Genomic DNA, 24,442 nt, shown 5'->3' with positions numbered 1-24,442 from the left:
AAGATGAATGGATTGGGATATTAGGGAGGAGTTTTCCATAATCCTTATTAATGGAATATTGACTATTAAAATTAGAAATGCTTTGAAGAGCATCTCACTCACTGCCATCCCTTTTTTGTGACATAGATGAGGCAGCTGAAGCACAGGGTTGTGAAGAGATTGACCCTGAAACACAGTGTTAGTAAGAGGCAGGATTGGGCTGCAGCTCTGGGTTTTTGACTTCCAGTTACGTGTTTGTCCATTGTCCCTTGATACCTTACTACATCCCAAGAACTAGTAATTCTTTTTCCAACAAGGAGACAGGTGTTTGCATTACGTTTTAATTTTTGGCCAGATCTTCTTTCTATTCCAACATTCTCCAAATGCTGTTAGCAATTTGGAAAACACACACACCTCTCAGACAGTTTTTTACCATATCTTGCGAGTAAACTTGGTCTTGGTGTTTCCGAACTTGGTCCAAGTAGCTCACTCAAATTTCATTTCAAAGGAGCCATCCACCATCTTATACCCAAAGGACTGACACTTTGCTCTGATCATCTCTAATCTATACACTCCAGAGGCTCCTGCTGGAGGGACAAGGTATGCATTTTTTGAATAAGTAATGTTTCATTTAGTTGTCTCCTCCTGTCTCTTCTCCTTGGTTTATAGTAGAGTTGGGGTGAATGGTGGATGTGGGAAGAATTAGAGTCTTGTCTGTTCTGAGTAATGCAACTCTAGGTTCTTTTTATAGGGAAGCAGAATGTCAGGGAGGAAATGGTGCTGGCCGTAGAGTGTTGCTCTGGACTGGGGACAGTGGATTTGGAGTCAGGAGATGGAAACAGACTAACTGCTGTTTCCAGTTAGTCTTATTTGTTAATAGTGTAGAACTCACAGGGCTATTGTAAAGGCCATTTTTTTTTTTTTAAAGACAAGATATAAATGGAAAATTGTGTAAATCATGAAGTGATTTACAAATAATATATTATTAATAAGGAATATAAAGGGAGTATTGGTTTTTATGGAAAAGGGTACTGGAGGGGTTTGGGCTCTGGTGGTGATACAGTAGAGAGAAAGAGGTGGAGACAGCAGTCAGGGTGTAACAGACAAATTCCTCAACTTAGAAGAAAAAAAAAAAAAGAGCCCCCTTCCTCCCATAAAGTTATTTATTTATTTATTTATTTATTTATTTATTTATTTATTTATTGACAGCGTGTCACTCTCTCACCCAGGCTGGAGTGCAATGGTGCGACCTCAGCTTACTGCTACCTGCATCTCCTGGGGTCATGAAATTCTCCTGCCTCAGCCTCCCGAGGAGCTGGGATTACAGGCGTCCGCTACCTCGCCAGGCTAATTAAGTTATCTTTTAAAGATTTACTTTTTTTTTTTTTCTTTTTAGCACAGTATTATAATTCTGATTGCCACATACGAACTGGGATAATTTGTCTTTTAAGCCATTCAAGTGGCTTGAACAAATCTGTAGTGTTTCATAAAACTCAGGTTAAAGCAGCAATATCGATTTGCCTCACATCTGAAAATAGCTAAAGGAATTCTAAAGCTGAAGAAAAGATTTTGTGTTTTGCTTTGCTTAAATACACCTTCAGATAGTATGGGGGAATCCTTTTCAGCCAGGACAAAGGGCTTGAATGCGTCATATCCCTAGGGAAAGCCCAAGAAAGAAAATACTTTTGTATTTTACAAAAGTATTTTCATATTTTTGAACTCAGAGAGGACTTGTTAAAAACTTGCCCAAGGTTCCCTGTGAGTTGGTTGTTAGAAGTGAAACCAGAATAGAGAGCTCACGATGGCCAGATGGGTCCTCTTTACATTTTGCTGTGCTGACATATTTCATCAGTCAGGACTCTAGGTGCCAGTGACAGAAAACCCAACTCAATGTGGCTTACACAAAACTAAACAAAACAAAACAGGGAATGTACTGGCTTATTTAACTAGAAGGTGCAAGGATAGATCTAGCTTCAGGTGTGGCAGATTATATTACCAGGACTTGGTTTGTTTCCATTTCTCTGGGTTGGCTCCAATCTCCACAAATTTTTCCCTTATATTGACAAGATGGTGGCCAGGAGCTTTAGGTCTTCAGGCTTAGACCTTGCAACTTCAAGTAAAACTGAAAAGGAAGGTTTTTGTTTTTGTTTTTTTCCCCAAGAGTTCAAACAGAAATCTGTGCCTGACTCTCAGTGATCTGAAACAGGCCGGGTGGATGCAATTCTCTGATTTGCAGCCTAAGCCACATGCCTACCTGAATCAGGGGATGAAGCTGACAGCACCTGAATCTTTTGAACGGAGAGTGGGAGAAGGAGTTTCCCAGAGGAAAACTGGGGTGCAATTTCTAGAAGAGTGAAAAGTCAGCAGATGTTCACCATGGTAGAGCTTTCTTAAAGGGAGCTTTAATTCTAGTAAGTGGGTGTGGGTGTGAAGGATTTTATTTTTCATTGTCGAGTTTTAAAAGTATTGACAAATGATTATTACCCAGTACTTCCCACTTTTCTTAGTTAAAACTGCCATCCTTGAATTTCTAATATTCTTTGTTGGTGGTGTCCCTACTGCCACATATGACTTGTTTGGTATTGGCAATTTTGGTCATGTTAACTACAACTAAAAATGTCAGAAATAAAGAAATCTTACATGATTTTTACATGATTTTACATAATTACAAAAGTTGCTTATCACTTGTAAAATGAGCTTAGGAGCATTTTTAACTTTTAAGGAATTTGTTTTAGTCCATTGGGTGCATGAGTCCTCTACACGCTTACATGGCTCTATTTATTATTTTTGCATTAGGATTTTTTGTGTTTGGTGTCTTTGAGTAGAGTTCATTACAATTTTTTTCAAATCACATTTATGTTCTGCAGAAGTATATTTGTTGATATATCTAGAGGGTTGCAACATATTAGTAGTTATTAAGCAAAAGAAGTAGACTTATAATATCTAATTTGTGTTAAAAAAAAAAAAAAAGACCACTGTGCCCATGGTCATTGTCTCTAGGGGATAAGTAATACCACATTGAACTTTTTTTTTGAGTTTTTCTGTGCTTTTCAAGCTTGTAAACATGGAGCCATATTTTAAAACTAGTTTTGTTTGTTTTTTTGAGACAGAGTTTTTTGCTGTGTTACCCAGGCTGCCGTGTAGTGACGCGATCTCAGCTCACTGCAACCTCTGCCTACCAGGTTCAAGCCATTCTCTTTCCTCAGCCTCCTGAGTAGCTGGGATTACAGGTGCATGCTAATATGGGTGGCTAATTTTTATATTTTTAGTAGAGATGGGGTTTCACCATGTGGACCAGGCTGGTCTCAAATTCCTGACCTCAAGTGATCTGCCCACCTCAGCCTCCCAAAGTGCTGGGATTACAGGCATGAGCCACTGCACCTGGCCATAAAACTAATTTTAATAACAATCAGTTATTTCCTTACATGGTGTTCCTTACTCACTGTCAGTTATTTTGTGAATCATTGTAAGGATTCAGAATCTAATTTTTTTTCATTGATAAGCTAGACTTCATGAAAATTAAAAGTTTCTGCTCCGCAAAAGACACTGTTAGTGACAAATCACAGTTTGGGAGAAGATATTTGCAAGAGATGTATCTGATAAAAGACTCTTGTCCAACATACATTTTTTAAAAACTCTTAAAACTTAGGCCGGGTGCAATGCTTCACGCCTATAATCCCAGAACTTTGGGAGGCTGCGGTGGGCGGATCACGTGAGGCCAGGAGTTTGAGACCAGCCTGATCAACATAGTGAAACCCCGTCTCTACTAAAAAACCACAAAAATTCGCCAGGCCTGGTGGTGTGTGCCTGTAGTCCCCGCTAGTCTGGAGGCTGAGGCATAAGAATTGCTTGAACCTGGGAGGCGGAGGCTGCAGTGAGCCAAGATGGTGCTAGTGCACTCCAGCCTGGGTGACAGAGTGAGACTGCATCTCAAAACAAAAACGAAACCAACCAACCAATCAAACAAACACTTCTTAAAACTTGCCAGTAAGTAAACAACCTGATTAAAAATTTTTTCAAAGGCCAGGAATGATAGCTGGCATTTTTAATCCCAGTACTTTGGGAGGCTGAGGCAGGAAGATCCCTTGAACCCAGAAGTTTGAGACCAGCCTGGGCAACCCTGTCTCCGCAAAATGTTAAAAAATTAGCCAGACATGGTGGTTCATGCTTGTGGTCCCAGCTACTCAGGAGGCTGAGGTGGGAGGATTGCTTGAGTCCTGGAGGTTGAGGCTGCAGTTGAGCCTTGATTATGCCACTGGACTTCAGTCTGGGTGACAGAGGGTGACCCTGTCTCAAAATAAATACATGAATGAATGAATGGGTGAATGAATGACACCTCACCAAAGAAGATACACTAGTGGCAAGTAAGCATATGAAAAGGTGCTTCACATCATAGATCATTAGCAAAATGGAACTTAAAACAGCAATGAGTACCACTACACAGCTATTAGGCCAAAATCCAGAACGCTTGTAACACCAAATGCTGGCAAAGACATAGAGCAACAGGAACTATCATTTATTGCTGGTAGCAATGCAAAATGATACAAAATATACTTTAGAAGATAGCTTGGCTGTTTCTTACAAAGTAAACATACTCTTACCACAGTCCAGCAGTCACCCTCCTTGGTATTACCCAAATGAGTTGAAAACTTGTATCAACACAAAAACTTGCACATGGATGTTTGCAGCATCTGTATACGTTTCAAAATTTGGAAGCAACTAAGATGTTCATCAGTAGCTCAATGGATAAATAAACTGTGGTACATCCAGACAATGGAATAGTATTTCGTGCTAGGATGAAATGAGCTCTCAAGCCATGAAAAGATGTAGAGCATTAAATGCATATTTCCAAGTGAGAGAAGCCAATTGGAAAAGGCTATATACTGTGTGATTCCAACCATAAGACATCCCGGAAAAGGCAAAACTATAGAGACAGTAAAAAATATCAGTGCTTGTCAGGGACTAAAGGGGAGGGAAGGAGAATGCAGAGCATAGTGGAGTTTAGGGCAATGAGACTATTTTGTATGGTACCATAATTAATCTGTAGGTTTAAAAAAGAGCATAAATCTGCATGTTCTATTTATAAGATGTAGATGCTTGTAGAGTTCTGAATGTGTAACCGGTTATATTACCTAGACCTCTTAGGAGGTGGAGTATTTTGTAAGTCTTAAAAGCAAGTTGAAAAGAAAAAACAAGATGATCAATTTAAAACCATCCTTGCCTGAATACTGACCAAACAACTTCAAATTGGATACAAGATGCAGGGGAAATACATCTCTAACGTAATATAAATTGTCTAAAAAATAAATGAATGTAGTATACTTTAGTAGTTGTTTTTACCTACTGTGTTCACACAAATGGGGCCATGAAAGACTCAACCTGCTTTGGAACTGCTGAGGCTGGGTTTCCCACCAGTTCATCATCTTAGAGCTAGAGGTGTTATCTTGCAAGCCACACATCCTTTCTGGGCCTCGGTTTCCTTCTGGCTACAGCATGAGAGGTTTGTCTTAGTTGATGTCTAACATCCCTTTCACTTGAATCCCTTTAGTGAGCCCTAGGGCCTGGCTCTTCTGAATCTGGTGGAAGCTAAAATGAGGCTTATCGCAGAGCTCTGTTCCCTTGCCCCAGGTGTACTCACTCTTTATTATCTCCACCTCCATTATCTCTAAATCTGAAGGCCAGACGGAGAGCATCTTTTCATCAGTCTCCTGCTGATGCCCGAATCCCACCCCTAGAGATTCTGATGTAATTGGCCTAGGTGTAGCTTGGGAGTCAGGAGTCTTAAGCTTCTCAGGTGATTCCAATGTGTAGTCAAGGTTGAGACTCACTGATGTAAAGCCTTATCACAGTTCCTGATACATAGTAGGTTCTCAATAACTGGGAAACAGGATTATGGGAGTTCAGTGCATGAAAGTATTGTAGGTAAACTGGAGGGAGAGATTCCTAGGGGCATTTCACAAAGGCAGTGGCATTTTACCTGGCCCTTAAAGAAAAGCAAAAAGATCTGGAAGTTGGAAAGCCTGGGCCATTGATGTGAGCTAGTGCCAAAGTATATGAATATTACATACATGTCTGTAGGTTTGTGCTTCTGTCACAAAAGAGTTGAAGGTCTCAACTCCGATTGGATGATCATCCTCTAAGAGGATGTTACATGTATTATATGTTACATTATGTATTGCTGTGTAACAAATTACCCCAAATCTTTTGTCTTAAAATAATAATTATTTATTATCTTTCACTTTTTTCTTTCTTTTCTTTTTTTTTTTTGAGACGGAGTTTTGTTCTTGTTGCCCAGGCTGGAATGCAGTGGCACGGTCTCGGCTCACTGCAACCTCTGTCTCGTGGGTTCTAGTGATTCTCCTGTCTCAGCCTCCCGAGTAGCTTGGATTACAGGCACCTGGCACCACGCCTGGCTAATTTTTATATCTTTAGTAGAGACGGGGTTTTGCCTTATTGGCCAGGCTGGTCTCGAACTCTTGACCTCAGGTGTTCCACCCACTTCGGCCTCCCAAAGTATTGGGATTACAGGCGTGAGCCACTGTGCCTGGCCTTACCTTTCACTGTTTCTATAGGTCAGAAATACATATGAGGCACAGAGGGATGACTTGCTTCTTCTCATCAGTATCTGTGGCCTCATCTGAAATACTTGGGGTTAGAATCATCTGTAGATTAATTTATTCTTATGTTGTCTTTGTTCATTTTGGGCTGCTATAACAATACCATAAACTGGGTAGCTTATAAATAACAAATTTATTTCTCACAATTCTGGAGGCTGGGAAGTCTCAGATCAAGGCGTTGGCAGATTTGATGTCTGGTGAGGGCCCTTTCTTGGGTTGCAGACTGCTGACTTCTTGCTGTGTCCCCATATGGTGGCAGGGTAGAGCTAGCTCTCTAGGGTCTCTTTTATAAGGACACTAATCCTAATCATAAGGGTGGAAACTCACAGTCCCACCTCCTAATACTATCACATTGGGGGGCATTAGATTTCCCCATATGAATTTGGGGCAGACACAAACGTTCAGCATAACACATGTCTGTGGCTGATGCTGCTGTTGGATGAGGGGCTAGCTGAGCACGTGAGCTAGAACACTTAAATCTGGGCTTCCTTACAGTGTGGTAGCTGGGTTCCAATGCAAGCATCTTGAGAGAGAGGGAACTAGGCAGAAGTGGTATCCTTTTTATGACCTCATGATGGAAGACTCATGGCATAATTCCCAGCTGATTTTACTGTGAGAAACGAGTCACTGAGTCCAGCCCATATTCAAGGGAAGGTGAATTTAGATTCTACCTTTTGAGGGGAGGAATGTATAATAATTTGCAGATTTTTTTTTGTTGTTTGTTTGTTTTATTGAGATGGAGTCTTTGTCTCCCAGGCCAGAGTGCAGTGACAGGATTTCAGCTCACTGCAACCTCCGCCTCCCGGGTTCAAGTGATTCTCCTGCCTCAGCCTTCTGAGTAGCTGGAATTATAGGCACATGCCACCATACCCAGCTCATTTTTGTGTTTTCAGTAGAGATGGGGTTTCACCATGTTGGTCAGGCTGGTCTCAAACTCCTGACTTTGTGATCTGCCTACCTCGGCCTCCCAATGTGCTGGGATTACAGGCGTGAGCCACTCCCGGCCTAAGTTTTTGTATTTTTTTTTTTTTTTTTGAGACGGAGTCTCGCTCTGTCGCCCAGCGGGGAGTGCAGTGGCCGGATCTCAGCTCACTGCAAACTCCGCCTCCTGGGTTCACGCCATTCTCCTGCCTCAGCCTCCCGAGTAGCTGGGACTACAGGCGCCCGCCACCTTGCCCGGCTAGTTTTTTGTATTTTTTAGTAGAGACGGGGTTTCACCGGGTTAGCCAGGATGGTCTCCATCTCCTGACCTCGTGATCCGCCCGTCTCAGCCTCCCAAAGTGCTGGGATTACAGACTTGAGCCACCGCTCCTGGCCTATTTTTTGTATTTTTAGTAGAGACAGGGTTTCACCAATTGGCCAGGCTGGTTTCAAACTCCTGACCTCATGATCCACCCACCTCGGCCTCCCAAAGTGCTGGGATTACAGGCGTGAACTACCGCGCCTGGCCAGCAGATTTTTTTTTTTTTTTTTTTTTTTTTTTGAGATGGAGTCTTACTCTGTCACCAGGCTGGAGTTCATTGGCGCTGTCTCACCTCACTGCAACCTCCGTTTCCCAGGTTCAAGTGATTCTCCTGCCTCAGCCTCCCGAATAGCTGGGACTACAGGTGTGCGCCACCACACCCAGCTAATTTTTGTATTTTTAGTAGAGATGGGGTTTCACTGTGTTGGTCAGGCCGGGCTTGATTTCTTGACCTCGTGATCCGCCTGCCTTGGCCTCCCAAAGTGCTGGGATTATAGGAATGAGCCACGGTGCCCAGCCCAGATTGTATTTTTTAAACCACCTTATTTTGTAAAGTCCTAGTTCCTATTATGGCTTGACTTTGGAATATGAAGATATGACTTCAAGTCTCATTACTATTTTTTCCTAGCAGTGTTGGGTGAATCAGTTAATCTCTAACACCTTATCTTCTTTAATGTTGTAGAAGGAGAAAACAGTACTCACCTCAGAAGATTAATAAGGGGCAAATGAGAGTCATGTATGTGAATATATTTTGCTAACTATAAACAAATGCACATTATTAAAATTAATGAACATATATAACTGCATTATTTGTATAACTAAAAATACTTTTTAAAGAAGAGACCTTTGTAGTATATAGTATTGGCAGGCGAGAGGGCAGAGGTTCGGTTGCTTTCATCATTAGCTATATTCTGTTGTATTTTGTAGTCAGTTCCATACAGTAGTAAGACTCCCTCAGCCAGAGGGAGTAGGATAAGCAGTCAGATTAGCCAGGTGGGTATGAGGCAAGAAGAAGTGGCGAGTCCAGCATGGAGCCAGAGAAAATGCAGGATAGGCGAGAATTAGGTAAGATCCCTGGTGGGGTGGGTTAAGGTTGGGTCGTAGGGAGCCAAGGAGAAGCTCTGACAAAAGCTTCAGGAGCCTTCACCAATTGTTCCGTTAATGAATAGACAACACTCTGATTATATATATATATATATATATATATATATATATATATATATATATATTTTCACTAAGGGACTGATTTCATCCTGGGGTACGTTTACAAAATTCTAGGTTGTTTTAGCAGGAGAGATGACAAATTGCTTCCCACCTGTGGGTTTTGCTGCATGCCAGCCTTGCTTGATTTTGCCTGGCTTTATTCTGTGAACAGAAAGGAGGTTGGAATTCTGAAAAGTTGCTTTAGCCAAATCCTGTGAACAAAGGAGGCCTTGTTCAGGGTTATGCACGTCAGCTTTTGGAGGAATTTAATTCATCAACTCAGATCTCTGCTTTTCAAGTTGTTGCTCTAGCTAGCATTGTGTTTCCCTGTGTCTGTGATGGAGCAAGTCTTACGTAGGAGCAGGCACTGCTAGTTTACCTTGCCGAGGCCTGTGCCCAGCTCTAGTTACACCACTGAGTTCAGCCTGGGCAGATCCAGGCTCTAGCGGTCCTAAATGGACACCAGCAATGAACCAAAAAGAGGAAGGCACGTTTTGTTAATGTGCTTGGCTCATTCATGGCCACGTGGATGCTACACTGACACAAAATTCAGGAATTGGGGATGATAGCTTCATTCCTGTCAGTTGCCTCCCCACCTGCAACTGAAATTTCCTGAGATGTTACCAGTGTTGACTAGTTTGGATCTTGGACTACTAGGAGTGAGGCCGGGAGCACATAAACCAGTCCTGAAACCTGCTCCCTGACGGTAGATTTATTTCCCCTGGAGACGGGTAACATTGAGCCCTGAAAGGTGGTTTGAGAAAGTTACTGTTTTGATATGCTGAATGACATTCTAGACCCTGGGAAGACTTGTGGGAAATGTCTTAGGGCCTGGGGGATTCCAGCTCCATGTGGGGAGAAGTTGTATGCCGTATGTGTTGCCCTGTAATGCTGGGCAACCGATGGCATTATGCTGCCAGCGTGAGCGTGTGGCTGCCGTTTTCTTCATTTTTGTCTCATTCTGTTTCCCTTGACAGGGCAATTTGGTTTTGATGCTGTGCCAGAAATCTTCTGACAATGAGTTACTGGAACTTGGAAAAAAAGAACTGTGTGCAGTACCGCAGGCATTTTCTGGTGGACAACAGTGTGTTTCATGGTAAGCTGTCTCTTGTATTTATATAGTTGGATCTTTTATTTTGTTTCTGACAGGCCTTTTGTTCTAGCACTCTAGATGCAAATATGGTATAATTGTTGGATGGAACCAAGAGCTTGAGTTAACTTGTTTATGAATAATTACCCAAGAAGTCCCATTGCACTTACTGTCTCCAGTTGTAAGCAACGGGCCCCACCTCAACAACTGTAATAGTGTTCTCTCTGTCTACTTTGTGGGGTAGCTGGTACCAGTGCCTTCCCTCCTCTACCACCTTGTCAACTCCAGTGATATCCCTTTCTGATGTTTGTAATTATTTTGGGCGAGGACCATATATTGCTCAGTTAATATTTCTGGATCACCAGTCAATGCTTATTACTAGCAGAGCGTGGACTTCCAAACTGAGATGTTAGAGGGTGCTTGTGGTCACCTGCTTTACACACTTATTGAAGAGAAGTCCACCCACTTTTATTGCTGTCCTTTAGGGCTTTAAGACTTATCTGTATATTATGTCCCATATAAAAACAGAACAGAACAGTTTGCAGCACTAAACCGTTACTATCAGAGTAGAGGACTGCCGCTGTGAATCAGAGAGGAATCAATATTAGTCATTTTCATGCCAAACTAAGACAAATTGCCTTTACCCTGCTGGTATCTGTTTGTTTGTGGTATACAGTCAGGGATAAGCTCTGTCAATCCTGCTGTCGAGATACCCTAGGGTGAAACCGGTTTAAAAGCCAAAGACTTATGTGGTGCCAGAATTTTTGGAGTAATCTCCATCAGAGGCCTGTGGAAATGTAGAGGGAAGAGACAGATTTCAGGGGCAGTGGAGTGCTCTTTAACAGAATCCTGTCATCTAAGCTGCTTTCACCTTTCTAAGATTGGTTGTTCTGAAGTCTTCCCCAATTTGACGACAGACTTAATGTTTATTATTGCTTTAAACTAAGTTTAAGATAACACATTTAACCTTACTTTATTAAGCACTTTAGTGTTTATAGTGTTTTTTCAACATTCATTATACCACCTCAGTAAAAGGCCTTATAAAGTAGAGAATGACTTCATTTTACAGATGAAGAAATAGAAACAGATGAAATAACTGCCCAAGTTGATGTAACTAATTAGGTATTAGCAAGGTCAGCATGAAAATTTCTGCCTCCACCTTTCCAGGTTGATTCTTTTGACATTCCAGTGGTGAAATGCCCTTAGCAGAGGAGACGTGGTGATGGCGACTTGACACTGTGGCACTGAGATTTTGCGTTGCTTTTCTCTGAGCCTTAGCCAAGGGTCCTGTTCATTGCTTTATCTCTCATGCAGTGTTTGATTTATGTATTTTTCTGCTGCAAATTTATTTGTGTTAAAAAAGAGTAAATATGATAATAGAAGAATCACGGGAGTTAGAAGAACTAGGTTTATTTTTTTCAAGCTTTATTTTGTGCCAGTTTTTAAAGAGTTTAGATTTAAGTGCCTTAAACTCATTATTATTTTCATTATTTTAGAATGCCTTTATTCAGAGATCTCAAAGGCTATAATCATTTAAAAATTTTTCTATGTATTTTTATAGTCATATTACCAATTAGTTTATTACTATATTGCAGATATTTATGCCAAGGGCTTGATGAACATTAACATTGTCATACTGGATCCTTTCAAGGACTTTGCCATAGCTATTATTCAACCAATTTTATGAATGCGGGAACTAAAGCTTTTGGAGATTGTGAAATGGTGACCTAAAATTCAAATCCTGATCTGCCTAATTCCAACACCTCACTATTTTTTCTTCTTTCAGGCTGCCATCTCCATTCTAATTAAAAAAATTAACATTCTGAGGCTTAAGTTCTATATAACAGTATTTGCTGTGTTACTCACTAGCAGTGTATGGTCTTGGACAAGTTATATAATCTTTCAGGAACTCAGTTCTCTTTTCTGTGAAATAAGCGTGCTGGTCTCAATGATTTTTGAGGCTGTTTCTATAGAAGTTCTAAACTCAGATTCCACTGAAGTATTTCTGAGAATTACAATTACTGTATTGTCTGAGCTCCCCTTTCACTAAACACAAGATACACAAGGGGGCAGTATAATACTTAAAATATGAATTGGTTACTTCTTACATTCAAGAATTACTCTTTCGAAAGGGTTTAAGAGATACTAAATCCTCCCAAGATTAAAAGAATCAAAGCCGATTAGAACAATGATTCTATTCATTTATAATACAGCAATAACTTTATATATTTCTGATAGTATAAAATATCATTTTGGATTTCCTTGCCTCAGGATATGTTGTAATTCAGGAAATAAGGATGCCTTTTGCTCTTCTTCTATCTCTACTGAAAAAGAATCTGTTAACATAGGAACTTTTAACTTAAGGAAGAATTGTGAGAAGTCTTGGGATATTTTAAACCAAGGGAGCTCTGGTGATAATGTCTTTGTAGAGGATTTCAGAACATTTCTGAGAAAAGAAAGGGGACAGGACATGTTGAGTAGGAAATGTCAGATTTCTCTTGGGCTTCTTGAACATTTACTGACCACACTTTTGCTTATTCACTTTGGCTTCTCCTTGTTTTTGTTGATAACTCTCCTTACATAACCAAATCAACCAAAAAAAAAAATTTCTTCCATAAACAGGAAAGAACCATTTCCCGTGTAGAATAATAGACTTTTGGAATAAGCATACTTGGATGTGCAAATGATGCCAGCCAGGTTCTTTTTGTACAGACAGACTTCAGCAGTGTTGCCAGGATAAAAGAGCTACATTAAAATGAGAACTCTAAAATGGTCAATAGCCCCCAAAATAAAAATGTAACATTTGTGTAGTTTCACAGTTCATAAAGCATATTCATAGCCTCATTTTCTGATTATAGAGGTGGTATATTCTCACTGGAAACAATTTAGAATATTACCCACAATCCCAGAACCCAAAGAGAAAGAGACTATTAAGCCTACTATTAGGAGTTCACTTATGTCTGGTCTTTTATCTACTTACTTTTTCATCTTCACATTTCTGAGGCAGAAATGAAATATTGGAAAGGTTGGGAAATAGTGCTTCACGGAAATGAACTGGTTGGTTGAATTGACTTCTATGCCCAATGATGAGCGAAACCTTGTTAGGCATGATGAATTTTTCTGTTTCCCTCTTGTCTGTCTTTTGCCTAGATTTTTAGGAAAAACCCAAAGGAATTTGCACCTATTAGAGAAACTAATCTCCGGGATCTTCCCCTACTTGACTTTTATTCTTCTGATAGGTTTGCAATAGAAAAAAATCTTGAGCAAAGAATGTTTGGTGCCATATGAACCTTGCCTTAATGGCTTATACCTTCATGATTTATCCTGATTTGAAAATTGCCTGTATCTTCAGCTGCTTCTCTTGCTTTCAGTGAATTGCAGTATTTTTTTTTTTTCCGACCTGGGATGCAGTCTTGATTCTTAACCAGTGATTAGTGTAATTGCAATTAATATGCACATGCAATTTCTTATGCACATAAACTTTTCCAAACATTTGAGCTCCTTAATAAGTGACTTGATGTTTGTTTTCACATACTGCTAGTTGTAATTGTACTACTGGAAAAAGTATTAATTGCTTTCCCCTAAGTTATTAGGGTATCATCTCAACTTCTTATAGGAAAATTTACTTTTGTTGCCATCATGTTGTTAAACGAATATTTCTGAATAACCATTACAAATCTAGACTAGAAACATTTTGGACTGAATTAGGAGTATCTCTTACTATCTGGGGATAAAATTAAGGGTAATTCTCTTATTAAATATTTATGCAGTATGCCTTTTCAAGAAGTTGCCCTATATATATGTTAATACTTTTACTTTGCCTCAGAACTACATTTTAAGAAAACTAATTGACTTAGTTAATTAATTAAACGATTACTTGTTATCCAGCCTCCCCTTCCTGGCCACAGACGTAGTTGGTGATGTGAGGGTAGAAACTTGACTGCTAGTCTGTAATGGAAAGTAGGCTGAAATGGGATCCTGAAGACTAGTACTAATCCAAGTTTACCAACTATCTTGTGTAGCCTCATGTCACTTCTGGGGCCGTCAGTTTCCCTGTCTTTCAAGTGCGGATTGTGCCAGATTGTAAAGTTCCCTTATAGCAGCAAAGTGTGAGGTGTCTGTGTAGTCAAACGTCAAGATAGGTGTATGATAGATGGAAGTGTTCTTCAGACCTAGGCTATGAGAATAAAAGGCTGGCAAGATGGTGTTGAAGAGAGGATAAGGTTTCTTTTTGGACTGTAAAATTTGTAGTTAGTGTTGCACTGGCAAAATGCTGCATTTCCCTTTAGGGGAGAGAGGTGGGGTGTGTGTGTGTGTGTGTGTGTGTGCGTGTGTGTGTGAATGGTCACAGGTTTCTCCTGACCATGGAGAGACCAATATCTAGGACTGACACACAAGCTTTCAGGACAAATGTGATTATATTAAAAAATGAAGAGTGAAAAGCTCTCCCTCACTGGAATTCCATCTGCACTGGAAGAAAAGAGAAGAATGCCAGATTCTGACTGGTAAATATGCAAGGAGAATGAAATTATGCAAAAGTGAATTAGGGTTCCAATTGATTTCAGCCAGTTTATTAGACTTTGGCAGCCTGCCTGCTTTCGGTTTGTGGGGCATCACTAGATTTTATGTTAGAGTGGCATTTCTTTACCGAATCAAAGCCTAGCTTTTCCAGCCATAACTTTATAAGCATCCTTTTCTAGGTCCAGAAAATACTTGTGCACATAGAATTCCTATTAATGCAATGACAATCAAGATTTCATGAACATCATTAAGATTAAAAGTATCAGGCTGGGCGCAGTGGTTCACGCCTGTAATCCCAGCACTCTGGGAGGCCAAGGCAGGTGGATTACCTGAGGTCAGGAGTTCGAGACCAGCCTGGCCAACATGGCAAAACCCTGTCTCTATTAAAAATACAAAAAATTAGCTGGGCGTGGGGGTGGGTGCCTGTAATCCTGGCTATTTGGGAGGCCGAGGCAGGAGAATCACTTGTACCTGGGAGGTGGAGGTTGCAGTGAGCCGAGATGGCACCATTGCACTCCAGCCTGGGCAACAAAAGCAAAACTCTGTCTCAAAAAAAAAAAAAAAAAAAAAAAAGATAAAAGATTAAAAGTATTATCATCACATTATTAGAGAGGACCAGAGAGAAATTTCAAAGACAGATTGAAGAGGAAGAGTTTAAAAAAAAAAAAAAAAAAAAAAAAAGAAAGGCCTTAAGGGAGAAAATATATTTGAATCATTTACGTTTTATAAATTATAATAGAACTAATTCTAGAAGCAGCGTTGGCCAGTAGATTTCTTTTATTGGCCCCACCCACAAGGCTCTCCACTTTCCAGTGATGGCCACCGAAGCAGAAAGCATCAGGGCGGGTATCCTTTCAGGCCTATGATGTTCAGGTGCATCTTGCAGGTGGTGAAGATTTAGACAGAGGGCGGCATGGCCTGACCCAGGTGTGACACTTTGTAGGGGCTCCCACTGGCTGAGTTACTGTGGGTGAGTTGTTCTCTTTGGGACTAAGTTTTCCGTATCAGCAAAATGCTGGCATTTAGGGAAAATGACCTCTAAGTTTCTAAGTGCTAAAATTTTAAGAAATGCGAGATTGTCTACCTCCCCTACTCACCCTACTTTTAAACAGAGGTTAATTGGAGAATTTGTTATGAGTTAACTGACCACATTGATTTATCTCCTTTTCTTCTTCCCCTGTCTGAAGGAAATCACAGCCATCCATTTAGGCCTTATAAAAGAGGATATTTATGTCTAGTTTAGAACACAAAGGAAACAACCTTTAATGTGAGCTGGTATGAAATATATTTGTTCTATGACCTTTTGGGAACATATGCTCTTCTTTGATGTCTTGGAGATATAAAAATTCTCAATGAAAACCTCTCAGTGGATGCTACTTATTTATATTTTAAAATCTAAAGTTCTTTCCTTTTTTTCGTCTTTCTTTATGATGAGCATTCTATTTGTAACTGGTTTATTGAGCATTTTCAACTTAGTGCAGCATATATGCTTCAGTGAATGCTTCAGAAAATACTTTGTCCCATTGTAGCATCTTGGGTAGATTCTATTGCTTTCTGGCTAATTTTGGCAATTAAGTGTCCAGTCCATTTTAAAATTTCAATCTCAGATTCATTAAGCCCCCTTACCCCCTGACCTGGCTGTTGGTGGTTGAAGGTGAGGGTTCCTCTGTCTCTGCTATACTCCTTCCCCTTGAAGGAGAATTCAAGGCCCTGTTCCACAGATTTTGGTACAAGGAAGAGTGCAGGGGCCTTTTGTCCCACATGTCCCTGTTGTATGTCAGCAGCAGTGAGGTGATCCAGACTCCCTCTGCTTCCATCATCTGTAGAGTCTCAGTTTTATCCTGGCTCCCTCTGTTACCAAGGACCCTCCAGAGAGGACCTGCCATCTTGCTTCAGCCTCATGCCTTCTCTGCTGTCAATTTCCTCTGGCTAGAGCACAGCTTCCTGTGCCCCTGAGGACACTGGGGCAACTGTCTGGCTCCTGGCCTTTCTCTTCTCTCCATTATTTCTTCATGTGGAGCTCTACAGACTGCAAGGGCTTGAAAGATGGAACGGGGTGTGAAGTTGCCCCTTGCTCTTCGCAGACCTACTGACGACAGTCTCTTTTCACACTGTGGGGGCTGCTCCCATACGTTACCAACTTAGGCAATCTCTAAGTCATTCTTTCATAGCTCTTCCCCTGCTTGTTTCTGGGGGTGAGGGGTGTTTCCTCCAGTTTCACTCCTCAGAGTGCCATCTCTGCTACCCTGGGCATTGAGGATATTATACACCTAACAATGGCTCAGGTAATGTGATTTTGATGGATGAAATCCCAGCCCCCCCAACCACTGACAGCTCTCCTTGGACTCCTAGAGCCACTCTAGGCACGTCCTTGTTCACTAACATTTTAGATTAGGGCGACTTGATTTCCCTAAAGCTACTGGTGTTCTTTATTCTGTTTGTTCTTTGCAACATTATGTAGCTGGATTAATCAGACCCAAGCAATGATCTATATGTATAAAAATCCATGTTGAGGTGTATCAGCCTCTATTCCTCATCGGGAATCTAATTCAGTGAAGGAATTTTTCTGGGTAACTGAACCCACTGTGATCTCTCTGTCATGCTTTCTATGCAAGGTCATTTATGTTCTGCAACGATGAGGGGGATGAAAAGGTGCTCTTTAAGTGGCAAATTGGAGATCTGGATGTATGGGAAGCCCAGGTGGATGAGAAATGACAGTGTTCTTTCTTCGAAGCTTTAGCTTTCAATTTTCTGAAACAAGCCTGTTGCTGCCAAGTTAACGTCTTGGATGGCCTTTTCCATGAGACTCTCAAACTCTCTCTTAAACCTTTGGCCATTGAGAGTCCAGCCAGGCAGAAAGGCCCTTGATTGTTTTATTCCTTTATGCTTGGGAATACCAATTTTCGAATTGGCAATTGGAATTGGTAATTTTCTAATTACTCAATTAGAAAGAAGAAATAATGTGTATAATAAACTGTCATTTTTTCCTTCAGATTTGCAGACTTTTCATGTTTTAAGTGGTTACTTATGAGAATTATTTCCCCTTAGACCTGTGTTACAAATTTAAGCCTTTGTTCTTGAAGCTGCATTTCCATAATTAGAATTAGTTTTCCTCTGCTCTCTCATTTTCCCAATTGTCTGTCCCACTCTGTTTCTAATGTATGCACAGAAATTGATGGGAGGATGAAAAATCTTTCCATGAGTAGATTCAGAGTTCTTCTAGGGCAACATAATTGTTTAATTTAGTTATACAAAAGATCTAGATTTTTTTTCTTGGATCCAGTAATAATTAGTGACTGTATTTGTAATCATGAAACCCTCCAGTCTCCCATCTATCAAAAGAAAGTTGAAAAACTGCAGTTTGTTCCTTCTTACCATGTGGATGAAGTCATCCCCATAGAGATCTGTGACATGTTTTATATTTTCTTAGGGCTCATTCCTTTCAGCAAATATGTTTGGGGTTATTTCAAGTGCAAATTGTTGGTTTCAAAGGAATATTCAGATTTTTAATTTAAAGCCTCTAGCCTAGTGTGGAGTGGCTTCACCTACTCCCACAGCTTCAGTTCCCATGTCTTTGCTAACTCCAAAAGTGTGTTCATGGCTTTGACCTTCCCTCTATGCTGAATACTCAGATGTCCATCTGCCTACCCGATGGTTCCACAGATGCTCTCCAGGTCCTCAGACTTAACATGTGTGGAGCAGAATTCCTTCCTGCCCTGGTACTCATCTGCCTTGCCAACCTTATTTCACCCTTCCCCTTCTCTACTCCCCAGCAACACTGACCTTTGCATTCCTTGCCCACATAACTCACTGCTTCTTCACTTAGCCAACTTCAAACACATCCTTTCAATCCCAGAGTAAAAGTCTCCTCAGCAGAGAAGACTTTTTTGATTTCTCAGACCAGGTCAGGCCCTGCTTTATGATTTCCTGTCATTGTGCATTGCTGCTTCATTTTGCTGCTTCATTGTGTTATCATTACTGTAATAAAACTTAATTGTGTGATTACTAGTTTCATTTCTGTCTCTCCAACCTGAGGTCCAGGAGATCAGAGACTGTTCAGACTTATATCTGTAGCACACAGTGCAATGCATTGTGTATAGTAGGTGCTCAATAAAATATTGCTGAATGAATTTTTATATTTTATTTAATAGGGGAGAAAGGCTGGGCGCGGTGGCTCACGTCTGTAATCCCAGCACTTTGGGAGGCCAAGGCGGGCGGATCACGAGGTCAGGAGATCGAGACCATTCTGGCTAACGCGGTGAAACACTGTCTGTACTAAAAAAATACAAAAAAAAAAAAAAAAAAAAAAGGCGTGGTGGTGGGCGCTTATAGCCCCAGCTACTCGGGAGGCTGAGGCAGGAGAATGGTGTGAGCCCGGGAGGTGGAGCTTGCAGTGAGCCAAGATTGCGCTACTGCACTGCAGCCTGGGTGACAGAGTGAGACTCCGTCTCAAAAAAAAAAAAAAAAAAAAAAAAAGGGAAATAATAATAATAAGGGAGATAAGAGCGGTTTTACTATTTTTGCACTCTCTGTTGAGTTTGGTGTTTAATCTTTGTGCTGTGAAATGCATCAGTTCTCTCTCCTTGCCTTTACTCAGAATTTTGCCATAGGAAAGCCAGAAAAAAAAATACTCATACAGCATCCTTGCTGAGATGAAGAAGGAAAAGAAGACCATTGAGAATCCAAGTGTGCCTTAGAAAAGATTATATATTACAAATGCATACTGCCTTGAAATGGGCAAGAACAAAGCCATTTCTTTAAAAGAATTTCTTAAAGTAATTTCAAAAGGCTTTTAGAGTTCATTGTAGATGTTCCATGTTGGTTATACATAGATATCTATTTTACCTGACTCTGAAACTGAAGATTTCTGTCTTTAAAATAGCACTATCAGTAAAGTTGTTTAATTGCAGTTGTTTGCATACTATTAAAATTCTCTGCTGCTTGTGTCTGAAAATCTCCAGTCCAGAAGTAAGTGTTGTCTGTGGGGTAATTGTTACTGCAGAGAGCACGGAATAGACCTGCATCAAAAAACAACAAAACAAAACAAAACAAACAAACGAACCAGAAAAGCACTAGTTTTCTCAGTAAGAGAGGAGGAAAGGAGGCCTGGGGCGGGGGTACATGAGGAGAATAATCAAACAGTATAGGACTTCTTTAAAAGTTAAGAAGATGCACTTTTATTTCAGCTTTACAAACAAGAAGAATGGTCAGCACCTAGGCCTTTCCTCTAAGAATCTCAGGCATTATGAGAGTACATTCCTGACTTATAGGTAGCAAGATCACTCTGAGAAGTAAATGCTTCTCTGGGTAGGATAAATATAGAATCCGTGAAAATGTTTTTGCCTGTTTGTCAGCATATGTGACTGACATATAAGTGTTTTTAGAATTTCTCCCATTGAAATGTAAAGGATGGTGGCTTATGCTCAATTAAAAGGAAGAACAGGGAGCACATTTATTATTTAGTGTCCTAGTTTTACTCCCTGCCAACTTGAAATTGAACATCAATGCATTTCTACAAATGACCATTCTTTGAAATTGTGCCAATGTGAGAATTTCACGGTATTGTGTTTTAAGCTAAGTAGAAGCTCATCATCTCTAGATGTGGAGACTTGTAAGTAATTAATGCTTTAAATCAATGGTTCCCAGCCTTGGCTGTGCATTGGAATCACCTGGTTCACAGCCTTGGCTGTGCATTTATGCACACCTGGGCTGTGCATAAAACACAAACAAAAATAAAAACAAACTATTTCCTGGGTGTCAGCTCAGAAGCTCTGATTTTTTGGTCTAGGGTACCGCCAGGGTATGGGGAAATTGTTGGAACTCTTCATGTGATTCTAATGGGCAGCCAATTAGATTTTGGTGGGTTGAAAACCCCAGACTTAGGGTGACCAATACATATTTTCTCAACAGAACTATTGAATTCATGAATTTGATAATGGTTATTTTCTGTGATGATAGTCTATTTTATACTGAATCTTGAAGGGTAAGGAAGGGGGAGCGTTAAAAAAGAAGGATATGGATAGAAATACAGTATTTGAATATAAATTAAGCAGGAAAATATAGAAGAGTCATCTATGCTTGGGAATTTGTAGCTGCTGTTTTTCTTTTCTTTTCTTTCTTTTTTTTTTTTGAGACAGAGTTTCGCTTTTGTGGCCCAAGCTGGAGTGCGATGGTACCATCGTGGCTCACTGCAACCCCTGCCTCCTGGGTTTAAGTGATTCCCCTGCCTCAGCCTCCCGAATAGCTGGGATTACAGGTGCACACTACCATGCCTGACTAATTTTTGTATTTTTAGTGGAGACGGGGTTTCACCATATTGGCCAGGTTGGTCTCGAACTCATGACCCCAGGTGATCCACCCTCCTTGGCCTCCCAAAGTGCTAGGATTACAGGCGTGAGCCACCACACCTGGCCGCTGCTGTTTTTCTTTAAAAATATTTTTTCACTTTATTTTTTCTGATGGTAGCAACACAGGTTCATTGTAGAAAATTTGGAAAGCATAGAAAAGAGTAAAGATGGAAAAAATAGTCTATAATCTCAATAATGTGTTTTAAGTCTGTGCTTTCTTAAAGTGATTTAAAAACCATTGACTAAGTAGTGATTCTCAAATCTGGTTATACATTTGAATCTGCTAGGGTGCTTTTTAAAAAATGCTGATGATTGAAGAGACTAATATTATCCTCATTTTGCTAATGAGGAGAATGAGGCTCTGATAACCACAGGCAGCTATGGGAAAGAGTACGAAAGGCAAGGTATTCCCAAGAAGTAGGCAACAGCACGGAACAAGATGTTGCTGTGGTAAGCACCCAGCTACCAAGTTAAAACAAAACAAAACAAAACAAAAACAATGATGGTTGGACTCAACCCAAGCCCAGTTAAATCATCTCTGGAACATGGGACTCAGATGTTGCCATCCATCCATCCATTCATTCATTCATTCTTTCTCTGTATATTTATCTATCTTCAGGTGATTTTGATGACATGGGAGGGATAAGAATCACTGCATTAAAGCTGTTGGTTGACCAAAGTATTGATTTGCTCAGTACACACAGTCGGGTATGAGTTTACTGATTTAATACAGCATATAATTGTACACTAGTTTGGGCAAAAGTGGTACATGAAAATCTTTATAGACTATTTGCAGAGAGGAAGGGGGAAGTGATATGCTAACCTTTATATGGTTATTTTCCTCTTTTGTAACAAATTTATTTCATATTCCCTTTAATATGCTTTCTTAGTGTCCTTAAAATGTGATTTGTCTTAACTTTACTACCAATATATCTGTTACATGATACAAAGATATACCTTTGAGCACTATTTTTTTTTTTTCTTTTTTGAGATGGAGTTTTGCTCTGTCACTAGGCTGGAGTGCAGTGGCATGATCTCGGCTCACTGCAACCTCCACCTCCTGAGTTCAAGTGATTCTTTGAGCACTAATTGACCTCACAATGTTGTATACAGTCTTCTGATGATAAGTAGAAATACTTTGGGAAGGTCCTTAACAACAGATGACAAATAACATATTAATAGTGTTTTGTTTTGATTAATCTGTAAAGAGAAGTACGCAGTTCACAGTAGTATAATTTGAAGAACTGGTACAGAAAGAAATATGAAATACAGGAATTGAGAGAACAATACCATCATTTGGAGTATATCAGATGCAACCTTGAGTATTGACTAAAATTGTGTTTATTTGTCTACTTTGGAAAACTGAGTGGTATCCAGAGACTTAGAGACCCATGTGCATTTTATTGTGGAAGGCAAGCTGTGTCAGTCCCTGTAGATATCTGCTTTATCTCCCTTATGCTACATGTGAGAAAACTGATCCTCAGGTTCTCTGTGTTGTTCCTAGAAGCCTCAGAGTTGTGAAGAAGAAACCTTGCCTTCTCAGATCACTCTTGTTTTGCATGATATCTCTGGCTTTGCACATAGGATCTTAAGGGGAACACAAAGAGGAATTTGAGACTGATGTTACTGTAACTGAGTTTAGACCTTGTCTGGAGGAATTGGTGGACTCTATGTTAGAATATTCCTGAGGGATCATTAGGAAATGTTAGGGTTGATGCTAAATCAAGGTTGTCATTGGAGTAGCATTACCTCTTTTAAGTATCTCAACAAGACTGTTTTACAGATGAAACTCATAGAAATCACAATTTGCCAGAAATCACATTGTTAGATTATGGAGTTCAAACCCAGGTTTGTCAGACTCTCAAATCCAGGGTTTTTCCACTATTGTGACCCAGCAATGCATTACACAAACTTGTTTCTTTTAAAGCTGCTGAGGGCGTGGGTTTGTGTTTTACAAGAGCTGTAACACCCTTTCTTTAGAGGCTACTAGAGAACTTCTAGAGACACTGTGTGAGTTGCCCTTAGGCTGAGTGTGGGGAGGGGGCTGAGGAACTAGGGGTGAGGGCTAAGAGTTGGTGTCTACTGGAGTGGTCCCTGGGAGCTTGTTAAAAATGCAGACTCTCAACCCCACCAGGGACCTTCTGAGCCGGAATCTGCATTTTAACAAGGTCCTCAGATGATTAAGTATGAGCAGCTTTGCTTTAGGAGACCACTGGGCTTGGGTATAAATCCTCTGGAGTGAGGAATTTGTCCTATTCTCCAAGGAGCAGATGGAAGAAGGATGGGTGTGAGGGAGAAGAGAACTGTTTTTCATCATACAAAGCATTGAGAGGTTGGAAACTTGTAAGGAGCACAGCTAATGACAAAGACCCCCAGCAGTATCCTGATGCTCAGACTCCCAAGGAGGAAACGTGAGGGCTATGAATCGGCAGGTCATTTTCTTTGTACAGTGGGCTTAAAAAGTTGAATCTCTGTGTCTAAAACATATGAAGATATAGTCAAGGATATAAGTAATACCCTGATCTACGATAGCAAGGACTGGGGGAGCCCTCTGACTAAGGGATTCTGAACAAAACCCATAGCCAGGCTTCAGGACACTTATGACATTTTTGTAAACATTATGCTAGATACTCTATGTAGATATGCATGTACATTTGTGCATCCTCTTCCTTTGAACAAAGTCCTTAGCTTTCATTATATTTCAGAATAATCTGTTATTCCTTACCCTTTTTGCGAATTATAAACCCCTGAATAAAACCACTTTCCTTTTATAGATGAGAGGGTAAGTGACTAGTACATATTGATAGCAACCAGCTAGTGGCAAAGTTAATTCTAAGGTAAAAGTTCTTTCTGTCAACACTTCAAATATGTCATGCCACTCTCTCTCGGCTTGTAAGGTTCCCACTGAAAAGTCTGCTGCCAGATGTATTGGCGCTCCATTGTATGTTATTTTCTTTCTTTTTTCTCTTGCTGCTTTTAGGATCCTTTCTTCATCCTTGACCTTTGGGAGTTTGATTATTAAATGCCTTGAGGTAGTCTTATTTGGGTTAAATCTGCTTTGTGTTCTTTAACCTTCTTGTACTTGAATGTTGATATCTTTCCCTAGGTTTGGGAATTTCTCTGATATTATCTCTTCGAATAAACTTTCTACTTCTGTCTCTCTCTCTACTTCCTCTCTAAGGCCAATAACTTTTAGATTTGCCCTTCTGAGGCTATTTTTTAGATCCTGTAGGTGTGCTTCATTGTTTTTTATTCTTTTTTTCTGTTTTTCTCCTCTGACTATGTATTTTCAAATAGCCTGTCTTTAAGCTCATTAATCCTTTCTTCTGCTTGATCAGTTCTGCTGTTAAAAGATTCTTCATCATGCCGATTGTATTTTTCAACTCTAGAATTTCTGCTGGTTCTTTTTAATTATTTCAACCTCCTTTTAAAGTATATCTGA

At 40.2% G+C, this 24,442-nt stretch overlaps 1 protein-coding gene across 1 annotated transcript in view; it reads left to right on the top strand.

Annotated features, from left to right (window-relative positions):
* The window catches only part of PLCH1 (phospholipase C eta 1), a 253,598-nt gene that overhangs the window by 30,414 nt on the left and 198,742 nt on the right, over nt 1–24,442 (top strand). Inside the window, exon 2 of the mRNA XM_077991608.1 lies at nt 10,020–10,138. Within this exon, the coding sequence (XP_077847734.1) occupies nt 10,060–10,138 (79 nt within the window). The 5' untranslated portion in view covers nt 10,020–10,059. The remainder of the gene's footprint in view (nt 1–10,019; nt 10,139–24,442) is intronic.

Source organism: Macaca mulatta, chromosome 2 (genome assembly GCF_049350105.2).
Source record: "Macaca mulatta isolate MMU2019108-1 chromosome 2, T2T-MMU8v2.0, whole genome shotgun sequence".
NCBI lineage: Eukaryota > Metazoa > Chordata > Mammalia > Primates > Cercopithecidae > Macaca > Macaca mulatta.
The sequence above is the reverse complement of the archived record's forward strand: the minus strand, read 5'-3'. Positions and strand labels throughout refer to the sequence as shown.